Source organism: Penaeus japonicus, unplaced genomic scaffold, assembly GCF_977035675.1.
Source record: "Penaeus japonicus unplaced genomic scaffold, GWHDUDI00000001_assembly GWHDUDI00000024, whole genome shotgun sequence".
Lineage (NCBI taxonomy): Eukaryota > Metazoa > Arthropoda > Malacostraca > Decapoda > Penaeidae > Penaeus > Penaeus japonicus.
Genome location: NW_028234426.1, coordinates 31,413,564 through 31,426,063, shown reverse-complemented (window position 1 = coordinate 31,426,063; position 12,500 = coordinate 31,413,564). Strand labels below are relative to the sequence as shown.

The 12,500-nt window shown below is 51.4% G+C and overlaps 1 protein-coding gene across 21 annotated transcripts in view; it reads right to left on the bottom strand.

The window, feature by feature from the left end:
• The window catches only part of siz (Brefeldin-resistant Arf-GEF family protein schizo), a 396,560-nt gene that overhangs the window by 40,507 nt on the left and 343,553 nt on the right, over positions 1-12,500 (bottom strand). For 4 of the 21 annotated variants that reach the window (XM_043024325.2, XM_043024327.2, XM_043024326.2 and 1 more), the window contains exon 1: positions 3,792-5,693. The exons of the other annotated variants lie outside the window; for them this stretch is intronic. In XM_043024325.2, coding sequence (XP_042880259.1) covers positions 3,792-4,750 — 959 coding nt within the window. In that variant the 5' untranslated portion in view covers positions 4,751-5,693. Of the gene's footprint in view, positions 1-3,791; positions 5,694-12,500 lie in introns of those variants that run through there. 21 annotated transcript variants of the gene reach the window in all.

Here is a 12,500-nt window from a genome sequence, read left to right as displayed (position 1 = left end):
CGGTCACGACCTCGCCCGAGCTGGGCCATGCAGCCACCTGGCGCGCGCTCGCACAGCAGCCGAGGGGCCGACGGTGCGGGATCATTTCCCTCGTGACGTTATTCACAGCTGCGATCGGGACAGCATTAGCGCGGGGGGTGGGGGTGGGGGTGGGGGGTCGGGGTCCGAGGGCCATGAAACATTCAAGCAATTTTCCTAAGACCTTTGCTCACCTTCCGCTCTCACTCCAATAATTACCTGGTGTATGTGGTTATTCGTTTATCCGTTACTGGTATCACTACTATTGTTATCACGATCATTATTACTGGCATCAACTATTCTTATCGTCATTATCATCATCATTACTACTATCATTATCATCATCATTATGTGTGGGAGCACGCATATCTATACATAAATTATTATTAAACTGATATGACTCTCAATTTACTTCATCTTCCTCTCCTCCTAACCTATGCATACTCTTTTCTCCCGTCCCTGTTCCACACACACACACACACACACACACACACACACACACACACACACACACACACACACACACACACACACACACACACACACACACACACACACACACACACACACACACACACACACACACACACACATTTTTCCTACACCCTACCAAAGCCCTATCCACACACCTTTCCATCCGTCCCACCCTTGTCCCATACACACTTCTTTCCTTCCCGGAGCCCTTCCGATGGCTAACCTCGCCCCCACCCCACCCCACCCCACCCCCCTCCCGCATCCCTGAGCCCCTCTCCCTCGCCCTCACCCCTGTGCCCACCACGCCATTCGCCCAGTCATGCTCCACGTGCACACGCATACATCACAAGAAATGTTGAAGAGGTAACCACTCCCCGGGCATCGTCGCCATCTTGATCTCGTCCGAGGTACTCATCCCGGCCGCCGCTACTCCTCTTTCCACGTTCTCCTGACCTGAATCATCATCACACAGTCGTCCTCACCGAGACTTGATTAAGAGTGCACTGTTCCCACGCTAATCTAAAAGGCAGGCTGGCTTTTAACTGCTCTTCCTTCGCGGGCGTTGTCTTCGTCGATCGAGCGCGCGCACCCACCCTGAACTTAAAAGGATTCACGGTTATCTTAGTCATAGTGATACTACACTCTCCTCCTCCTCCTCCTCCTCCTCCCTCTCTTCCCCTTCCCCCTGACCTTTACAAATCGCTCCCACAACAAAATAATACCAACTTCAACCTCCTTAGTCTGTCTCTCAACATCATACCCCTGTCCATACATAACCCGTTCTGTCGAGGGTACCCACTCCAGGTACAACCCCCCCCCCCCCCCCCACCACATTGCCCTCTTTCCCCCGCCCCTGGCAAGACCCTTTCAAGACGGGCGAGAAGCGACGGGCGTTTTGATTGAAGCGAGTTCATTTGTGTGATGGCGGGCCCGAGCACCTCGGCTTTTTCTCTGCTACTTTTGATGTAGTGCAATCGTGATAGTTCGGGGACTATTAACGCTCAAGTCCCTCAATCATTTTCAAAGGGCAAGGAACTCCTCTTTTATGTGACTCTTTCCTATATCGTTTTTTCTTTCAACTTCATTAATATCCTATTTGTCAACAGCAGTGTTATCATTGTTAGCCTACTGAGGCTAGAACAGCCCTCCCCTCCTGCCCAAGAGCTACGTCGGGAAACTTCAATAAAGGTAAGTGTTGTGTGTGTGCGTGTGTTTGATCCGCCCTTTCGCTGTGTAACGAATGAACGGGTTGATGAATAAATGAATAAAGGATAACTAGGAATGGTCGAGGATAGATGATGCGGACTTCAAAGACTCGGAACCTATCCTCGCGGTTGCCTCTGCTTCCTCCTCGCTCGGTCCTTCTCGTCTGTTTTTTTTCTCATCTCTCTGGTTTGTCGGGTTTTTGGCCTATTCTAACAACACTCGGTGTGTCTGACTGATTGTCGGTCTACGTTATCTACTGTCTCTCAAATTTCTCTTTTGCCCTCCACCCTTCCCTCCTTTTTTTTTCTTTTGCTCCCTCTCCCTCTCCCTCTAACCTTTTTCTCCCTTTCTCTCTAACTTTCCCCCTCCCCCTCCCCCTCAAGAGACATCCAAAAAGAATCAAAACAAAACTAAAGACACAAAGCCCCAAGAAGCAAGATTTAAGGAAAGAAAGATAAAAGGCAAAAAATCAACACTCTCGCACCTTCATCCTTAAAGTATTCAGGCACTAAGAGAGAGAAAAAAACAACAAAGAAAGAGGTGGGGAAAAAAGGACAAAAAAATGAGACCAAGCTAAAAAAAAAGAGCAAGTCCGAGCGCAAAAGAAGAAGAAATCCAAGCAGGCGAGGAGAAGCGAGAGAGGACAAGACCGTGTATGCAAGGAATGCGAGGTGGCACAGGTCGGCGAGCTCTGCGGGAAGCAGGTCACGCCGTCGCCTAATTTGAGTAAATTTGGGATTCCGGACCCTCCGCCGCCGGCCTATGCGAGGGAGATCGCCAGGCCAAAAAGAACGGGAAGGGGGGAAGGGGGCAAGGGGGAGTTGGAGAAACAGTTGCCATAGTGGTATCGGTTTGTCGAAAGGATGCAGGAAGGGGGGGGGGGGGAGAAAGGAAGGGAAGGGAAGGGAAGGGAAGGGAAGGGAAGGAAGGAGGGAGGGGGAAGGGAGAAAGAAAGAGAGAAAGAGAGAAAGAGAGAAAGAGAGAAAGAGAGAGAGAGAGAGAGAGAGAGAGAGAGAGAGAGAGAGAGAGAGAGAGAGAGAGAGAGAGAGAGAGAGAGAGAGAGAGAGAGAGAGAGAGAGAAATAAAATAACCAACAGATATACACGCGAGGGGAAATGGGTAAAACAGACAAGACATATCGGAGGGCAAATTTAAACGCGCGTTCGAGAATGTTTGGCCGTTGATGAGTGTGTGTCTCTGTGTGTTTGTGTGGGTGTAGCAAGTGTTATTTTAGGGGTTTCAGGCGTTTGGTCGTTTTAACACGATCGTTTGCCACGAGATGAGGTGCGTCGCCAGCTATACTGGAAAAACAAGTCGCGAAATGATGCTGTAAGGACCCAACGATCAAACTTTTATGATAACAGCTGTTGCTACCGTCTTTGAACTTCTTAGGAGAAAAAAATGGAATGGTACAAGGGGGGCGTAGAAAAAAATACAAACAGGGAATAAACCAGTGCAGAAGGTATAAACAAAGGAAGGGATACGCAGTAAACAATCAGAACGAGAAGAGAACTCGTTGATGATAAATTAGCGGTATCATAAAGGAGAATATGGATTGGCTTGTTAAGAAATTCATAGGGGATTAAGGGCCCTGCCTTCACAGTTATGCCAGATATGTGTCAGCTCGAGGGCGTGGCGACAAAGTGGGGGGTAATGGGAAATATCTTTGTACCTTCGACATTATCAGTGGGGATAGAGGGGTGATGACAAGGAGGGGGAGGGGGGTGAGGCACACCTATTTACAGTGGGGCTGAGAGGGGAAGCCAAACGTGGGGAGAAAGAGGGGACAGAGGAACAAACACAGACGAAGGGGAGAATGAAACTCCGGGACAAGCAGTGCATACATGAGGCTTGTGGTAGACGCTGGGGGAGAACATGAACAATTATAGCTGGGCGGGGAGAGAGCTCTGCACGTAGCACGGACGCACGCAAGGCAGCACGCGCGTTCGCCCTCGCCCCGTACACAGCCGCAAACTATCAGACGCAGAAACGAGCTCTGGCAGCACGAAGGTAATGCACCCGGTACAAAAATCCCCATGAAACAGTATCCTGACATTCCGCCTGAAAGTGTATTGCATTTCGGTGTGACTTACCATACAGGCCCGGTCAGTTCGAGGATCCGGTGGTGGAAGTGAGGCGGGCCGCAGCCGTGGAGTTGCAGGTGGTGCTGATGCTGAAGTTGCAGGGGGGGAGGGGGCGGTGGCACCAACTGCTGATGGGGCAGGCACCCATATCGCAGCTGGCTGAAGGGCTGTGGGGGCGGGAGCGGCGGAGGGAGCGGAGGGGGCCGTGGTGGAGGGAGTTGGGGGTAACAGGAGGAGTAAGTACTGGTGGTGGAGGCAGGGTGAGAGCCGATGTGATTGTTGTTTTGCTTGTGCATGTTGCCGTGGTAGGGCTGTGGGTGTGGGGGCTGCTGGTAGTGTGGGGGGTGGGCGCGCTGCACGTGTGGGGGAAGGCCAGGCTGCAGGTTGCCATAGAAGGGCTGAGGGTGAGAGAGGGGGAGGGAGTGGCGATGTTGCTGGCAAGGGTGTGATCCGTGTGGAGGGGGCGGAGGAGGGGGAGACTCCTCCGGAGGGGGGAGGTGTTGGAAACGCGACTGTTGGTAAATGTGAGGGCGACCTGGAGGAAGGGATGCGTGGGGGGGAGGGGGAGGGGGAGGGATATCATTGTGGCTGAAGGAATGAGGAGGAGGATAGCAAGGCCCCTGGTGCGAGGGCGGGGGCGGCGGAGGGGGCTGTTGGTGGGGCAGGGAGTTGTAGTGGGGCGGCACCTTGGGCACGGGCTGCGAGTGGGGGAGGGAGCCGAAGTGAGGGCCGCCGTAGGGCATCTGGTGGTTGCACGGCGGAGGGTGCCCCATGGGCCGCGGCTGGGTGCGGTGGGGGCTGTGGTGAGGGCTGTTCGCTGGGCTGCCACGGGGGCTGTTCTGCCTGACAGGTGGGTGGGCGTGCCGCGGCACAGGTGGAGGCGGGGGGATGCCACCTGGGCATGCTGCCCGGGGGACACAGTAGGCGTAGCATGACGGGCATGGCTGCACGCCCGCTGGAACGTGCATGGTTCACGCACCGGCACGCTACTCGTCCTCGCCTTTCATGCCTCGCACTTCAAGGAGAAGCAGTGGTTATTGGAGACACTAGGCCTTGATCTTGCGTCTTGTACTTGAGCAGGAAGGGACACTAGCGCGTGTAAAACTTACGGAGAACTAGCGTCACACGTCGAGTTTACTCTTGATTAAGGTGGCAACGCACTAACTACACTACTGGCGCCTGACCGTACTAAGTTACCATAACGGAGCTTACCATGTGACCACTTCCTACAGCCAACACTTACACTGAACCAACACTACACCATAACACAACAACTACACCCGTTCATCTTCAGTTACCTGCTTCGCGACAGAGGCTGCCGTATCGATATGATCACTGCCTGGAGCATTTCTGTATACTGTGTAATCCGCAACACACAACTTTTCACACAAGATGCGTCATAACTTCACCACCCGCTGCTGTCATAACTGGGGCGCGGTGACACCAAGTACGACTAACAAACGGAAATCACACGGCCACGCACTGAACTGACCCGCACCTCGGAAACTTTTCTTTGTACCGAGCCTCGATGTAAAGCGCTGGACGCGTGGTGAAGCCGCGGCGGGTCGACTGAAGCGGCCTGCGTGGCGAGGGGAAAGGTGCGAAGTGTGGATGCTCCGGAACTAGCCACACTAACACTAGATATCCGCTACACCCAAAACATTAGCGAGAGGGCAAGCGTCCGCACCGACTCACCGCCGAGCCCCTCGCGAAAAAAGGTAAACAACAAACACTAGAGCCACTCGAAGTCACGTGACGCCGTTCGCAGGAAAACCTCACCGCGATACTGGTTATGGAGAAATCGCAAATGACCGCGTCTTTGTGGGCTCCTGCGGGCGTCAACAGAGCGAGCGGGAAGAGCGCGGAGCACGTCGGAGCGCGTCAAACAGTCTCGCACTCACGGGGTTGACTAGGCAGGCAGACGAGAGAGCTCGGGCAGCGCGTGGCGAGGAGGGGAGCCGCGGGAGGGGGCAGGAGGGGAGCGGGGGAGGGGGAAAGGGGGAAAAGGGATGTCGCTCAGGCTCTCCCACACAGCTGCTCCCCTTACACCATCACAACTAACACGGCAGGGAGGCAGGGAGGCCCACATGTGTTGGAGTGAGGCAGCCCCGCACGGCGGCACATCGCAGGCTATGAGAAGGCATTCGTACGCCGCTAAACTGGTTAAGTCTCCCCTCATAAGGAGGCCTCGGCTCGAGCGGCCCAGTCATTCAGCGACCAACAGACGCACGCATCCACAACAAATGCACACACGTACGTACGCACGAACACAGGCGGGGCTGGGCAAGCGTATTGATTGCTGCCGGACGCTAGCAAGCCGGCGGGGAACACAGCTGATTCTTCGCTGCCGCCCTGCCACGCCCGACGCCCGAACAACCTCGTCCGCCCCTGCTAACTACATGACACACCAGGCAAGCCCCCCCCCCACCCAACCCCGCCCGCCCTACAGCTCACCCTCAACGCCGCCACTGAGCCTTGGCTCTCATACTTCCGGCAGGGCCTCCCCGCAGCCTCTCACTCGCACCCACCGCCTCCGCCAGCTGTTGCTAGGCAAGCTCTCTAAACTATCCTCCCGTGTTTCTGTTTCTCCTAATGCAGCCATAATTAACTACCCCGGCCGCGCTCCACAGAAAAAGGGAAAAAGGAAACGCCTCTAATTTACGGCTCATTGATAGCTTTGTCAAGGGCGACTTTGGAGAAGGAGGGTCTCGCACGAGGCCCTCCCCATCCACCTCCAACCACGACCTCCGCCAACACCACCCACACAGAACGGGCGCGAGCACCACTGCGCCAACCTTATCTGCCGCCCACGCCACGACTCGTCCGTCCGCCCCCTTCCGTTCCGCCACCACGCCCATAAATTCGCCTCCTCGCGCCCACGGCACAGCACGAGAGAAGGCCGACCTCGATGACCGCAACACAAGCGAGGCGTTGGTGTAAACATGGTAACTCGAGTACAGGTACCCCCCCCCCCTCCTCCCCCGCCACATAACGCCGGGGTCGCTGTCGCATAAAACGGAGCATGACAAGGAAAGGAACAAGAAAAGGGGAGGCAGTAGCACGTCAACAAGTGGAGGGCGTCCCCCGCCTGCTGGCACCGCGGCTACCGGAGTGCTACAATAACAAAGGTGAGAGAGAGCAGTGATGCTGCACTGTCCTCGCCGCATCCGAGCCATTTCGCAAACAGAGCTCATCAGCACACTCTGCGGACGCGCGTGAATCCCGCCGCCGTCGCGTGAGAAGCTCGCATATGGAGGCACTTTCTGGCGCTAACACAGTCGTTGAGGCGAAGCGGCATTCATGCCAAGTGACAATCCAAGGTGTGGCCCCGTCCGTCACTGCTTTCTCGGCGAGCCATACAAGATGTCGCCTTCAATGTTCCTAGCATGACCTTCTGACAGGTACAACCGCAGGTCCTTGAGGAGAAGGGGGGGGGGGGTTAACACGTGCATCAAGTACACAAGATCGTATCCAATGTCGGTCGTCGCAGAGAGAGAGAGAGAGAGAGAGAGAGAGAGAGAGAGAGAGAGAGAGAGAGAGAGAGAGAGAGAGAGAGAGAGAGAGAGAGAGAGAGAGAGAGAGAGAGAGAGAGAGAGAGAGAGAGAGAGAGAGAGAGAGAGAGAGAGAGAGAGAGAGAGGGAGATATAGAAAGAGAGAGAGAGAGAGAAAGCGAGGGGGGGGGACAACAGAAATGAACACGAACCCGCAAATGAACTATCCCTGTCGCGCAAGCAAGTAACTTTCCTATCTACCTCCCCCCCCCACCCAACCTCCCTCCCGGACACCCAGAGTACATGAACTCATATTCCGGGTCTCGCCTTCACGCAAAGAGTGACGTCACCACTTTCAGTTCGAGAGCATCAGCGCTCAGCGACGGAGCGGCTGGCCCCTGGTTTAATTCTTCGAAGTGCCCCTGATCACTGCCTAAGAGCCTGAAAGAACTGTCACTGCTCGCCCAATGAGAGCTATTAGCAGCAAGCAGAGCCGCCCGATGTGACCCCGTATCGGACGAGCGCAAGCAGGGAGTAGCAGTAAATACGATCACGCTTCGCATTCCCTTCTGCTTCCGGTGTTGGCGCGGCGTGAATGGATCTCCATTTTTTTTTATCATCAAAGTAATCAAGCGGAATTGCGCGGCGCTGGATGAGTTCGCGTATTTCGGTTCCTCAATATTTCCCGATTTTTGCCGAAAGAAGTGTTTGCTTTATTTACAATCACACAGACTATACGTTAAGATTTCACTTGTAATAAGAACATGAGAGTTCCAATAAACTATTACTTGAACATCCATCGTAATCATATAAAAGAATAAATAAATAACCAAATAATAATAACAAAAATAATAACAATATAAAAACAATAATAATAATGGTAATGCTTATATCTATATTATCAATAATAATAATAATAATAATAATAATAATAATAATAATAATAATAATAATAACAATAATAATAACAATAATAATAACAACAATGATAATAACAATGATAATAACAATAAAAATCATCATCACAATAATACTCTCAATCATCACCATGGCCATTACCACGATAATAATAGTCATAGTCTCAGTCACAGCTACGATAATAATAACAGTAACAGATCAGTAAAAATAATAGTAATACTAACACCAATAATAGAAACAGTAATAGTAACAGTAATAGTAATAATGATCACAGCAACTTGCAACAATAGCAATAAACACGTGCAAGCCAAAATATTCAGATTTTGGTCTCAAATTAGGTAAGTGCAAGGGGGTGGTGGGTAAGGCCATGTGTGTGGGGGTCGGGGTCGGGGTCGGGGTCGGGGTGGGAGTGGGGGAGGGGAGGGACGGCGACCTCCGAAGGCCGAGACGGAAAATATAAAAATAATACTAACCGCCAAAGCCGTCATGCAAAATGGAAGGCCGTAACCATTTTCACGTCTGCCGAAATCAATGCGCTGGAACCTGTACTCGCTTAAGGGTTCACTTCCAAAAGTGATGCAAAGACCAGTGACATTATTTTTTTTCTTCTTCCTTTACTCCCTTTTTTTCTTCTAACTCTCTGTCTCCTTTTTAACAGCTGAACAATGAAAGGCAATTTCCCAACAGTGCGTCATTACGGACTTGCCTAAAAACACGAGAAAATGAGTAAAACAAAGTGATGGAAAGAGATGGAAAAGGGAGGAGAAGGAGATGGAGGATGGGTGGAGAGGAGAGAAGAGGAGAGAATATGAAGAGCAGAGGAGAGAATGAGGTGAGGATAGAAAGAAGTGAGGATAGAAATAGAAGAGGAGAGGAGAGGAGAGGAGAGGAGAGGAGAGGAGAGGAGAGGAGAGGAGAGGAGAGGAGAGGAGAGGAGAGGAGAGAAAGGACGAAAAAGAGAAAGAGATACAAACCGAACAAGAATAAAAGAAAACGAAAGGCAGAGAGAAAGAGAAACCGAGAGAGAAAGAGAAACCTTTAAAAAAGTGTAAACAATGGCCAGCGACGCCTCAGCCTCTGAATACACTAAATTTAACCAATTAGCACAACACAGCGTGCGCTTCCCCCTCCGCTCCTCCGGAAAAGAAGCCAGCCATGTACGGAGGGGAAAGCACTGGATAATTATTTTTTGACTGAAAGAAAAAAAAAGAAAGGGAAAGGAAAGAGGGGGGGGGGAGGGGAGGGGGAGGGGGAGGGAGAGAGGGGGAGGGAGAGAGAGGGGGAGAGGGAGGGAGAGAGAGAGAGAGAGAGAGAGAGAGAGAGAGAGAGAGAGAGAGAGAGAGAGAGAGAGAGAGAGAGAGAGAGAGAGAGAGAGAGAGAGAGAGAGAGAGAGAGAGAGAGAGAGAGAGAGATAGATAGATAGATAGATAGATAGATAGATAGATAGATAGATAGATATATATATATATATATAGAGAGAGAGAGGGGGGGGGCATTTAGGGTAATAAGGCCCTAGGCCCAAGCAGACTAGGTGGGGCACCACACCTCCCGTTGAGGATCTTCTTACACGTTTCTGGCGTCGAGGAAACGTGACTCGCGTGACGTCGCTCGAAAGTCAACGTCACTCACGTCACTCCCGACGCACTCCTTCCGCACTCCTGGCTCAACGCAGGCCTTCATTGACCTTAATAACCCTGCTTCTGTAACGGTTTGTGTACATGTGAACAAGGTCATCCAGGGTTAAAAATAGCCAGGCCGCGACAAAAACACAGGGGTGGGTATCTCGTTTAATTTCGTGTATGTATACTTAGGTAGGAGTGTGTATGCCTGTATACGTGTATGGATAGATAGACAAATAGATAGACAGATAGATGGATGAATAGGTGGATGGTCAGTGGAAAAGTTTCATAAATCTGCAAACGTATGGATAAAAGTGTACATACGTAATCATCTGTGCAATCTGTAGCAAAATGAATACGATCGCAAAAAAGGCACGAAAATAAACGCGACCAGAACGGGAGGAGAAAACAACTCATAAAAGCCAGCGGCGCAAATCGCACTTCACCTCCATCTTCATTAACAACAACAACATAAACAGTATCAAGTTCGCAACAGCTGAAAAAATAATTAACACGGATTCCGGCCCTATGGCGCAGGATGACCCTTACAGACAGACAGACAGACAGACAGACAGACTTCTCTCTCCTGCTCCTCCTTTCCTCTCCTTTCTGATACTCTTCGTCTAGTCCCCTTTTGCGTCTTTCTTTTCTATTTCAATATCGGTCTTTCTTCCTCCTCCCTTGTCTCCTTTACTGTTATTTTTTATAGACTTTCTTATTTCCTAACATTCACCCTTTTTTTCTTTCTAAGAGTTTTTTTTTGTGTGTGTCTCTACCAATCGTTCTCTTCGTTTCTATCCCTTCCCTATCTCTCTTTCTGTACGCTATCCCATCTATACTTCACATTCCTTTTTTTCTGACTCCCCCACTCTCCCAAACCTTTTCCTTTACCCTGCTTCTCTTTCTCTTTCTTTTCATATCTCTCTTCCCCTCTCTCTCTCTCCTCGTTCTCTCCAGTCGAGGCGATCCACCAGGAAAATAATTCAGGCGCAGAAATTGTGGTTCTCGCATTACCGCCGTCCGAACATGCAACGCGAACTTCCTTTCCCCTCCTAACGACCTGTAGTTCGCGCTCGTTACCCTTGCGGCTTGCAATTCACGGAGCGAGGTCAGCTTGAGGGGGGGAAGAGGTCAGGCGAAGGGTGAGCAAGAGAGGGCAAAGGGTGAGCAAGAGAGGGCAAAGAGTGAGCAAGAGAAGGCAAAGAGTGAGCAAGAGAGGACAAAGAGTGAGCAAGAGAGGGCAAAGAGTGAGCAAGAGAGGGCAAAGGGTGAGCAAGAGAGGGCAAAGGGTGAGCAAGAGAGGGCAAAGGGTGAGCAAGAGAGGGCAAAGGGTGAGCAAGAGAGAGCAAAGGGTGAGCAAGAGAGGGCAAAGAGTGAGCAAGAGAGGACAAAGAGTGAGCAAGAGAGGGCAAAGGGTGAGCAAGAGAGGGCAAAGGGTGAGCAAGAGAGGGCAAAGGGTGAGCAAGAGAGGGCAAAGGGTGAGCAAGAGAGGGCAAAGGGTGAGCAAGAGAGGGCAAAGAGTGAGCAAGAGAGGACAAAGAGTGAGCAAGAGAGGGCAAAGGGTGAGCAAGAGAGGGCAAAGGGTGAGCAAGAGAGGACAAAGGGTGAGCAAGAGAGGACAAAGAGTGAGCAAGAGAGGGCATAGAGTGAGCAAGAGAGGACAAAGAGTGAGCAAGAGAGGGCATAGAGTGAGCAAGAGAGGGCAAAGAGTGAGCAGGAGAGGACAAAGAGTGAGCAAGAGAGGGCAAAGGGTGAGCAAGAGAGAGCAAAGTGAGAGCAAGAGGGCGAAGGGAGAAGTGTAAGAGTGGCGTCCACACCGTGAGACACACGACAAATGTTTGCGTTTCTGTTTCTTTGTGTGTTTGCGACGGGGAGGAAGAGTGTTGGGGTAAAGAAGTAAGGACCAGAAGCAAGCGAAGAATGATATACATACATACACACACGCACGCACACACGCTAGCCAGTGACAGGGTGGCGTTGCAGGGCGGCGGGACAGGCAGGCACCGCCAAGGCTCCTCCTGGGTGGGCTGGGGCCTCTCCACCCACCGCATCGACCTGGCCTGCTGAGTTGTAAGACCCTGATAGTCACGAAAAATACATTCCTGAAATATAATTCTAAACATCGACAGCCTTTGATAAATAAATCCGCTAATCTAACGCGTGATCTGTGGCACTTCCATGCAACACCGAGCGTAAATCTAATCATTCGTGGATTAAAAACGCAAAACTTTAAACTGTGTCGGGCTGCATGAGCGTAAGCATTTAGATTTAATTGCCAATATTATTTGGGCGAGCTACCCGCTTTGCGCGAGATTTATCGGTTATCGTAACTATTAATTCTACAAATGAAAACCTTTCATTTGCTATTTGTTCTCGCTAAATACACAGACGCAATCAACCGCAATTGACAATAACTCCAGAATGGAGAGTAATCGTTGCATGCCATCAGTTGGGCACACTTTGTCGCCCTGGCGTCCGTGCAGGTAAACATAACTGATTCAATTTCCTGCAACATCCCTGGAGCTATTAAAACCTGCCCTTCGCGGCTCGGCGGCGGCCGGGCGGCAGAGACCACGGAATGAAGGCCTTTTAAATGCCACCAAATCCATCTCTCATGAAGGTACTGTGCAATTCCTCCTTCCGTCACGCCACGACCTTCTCCTGCTTCTTCGTGCCGTCTACACCTCTCT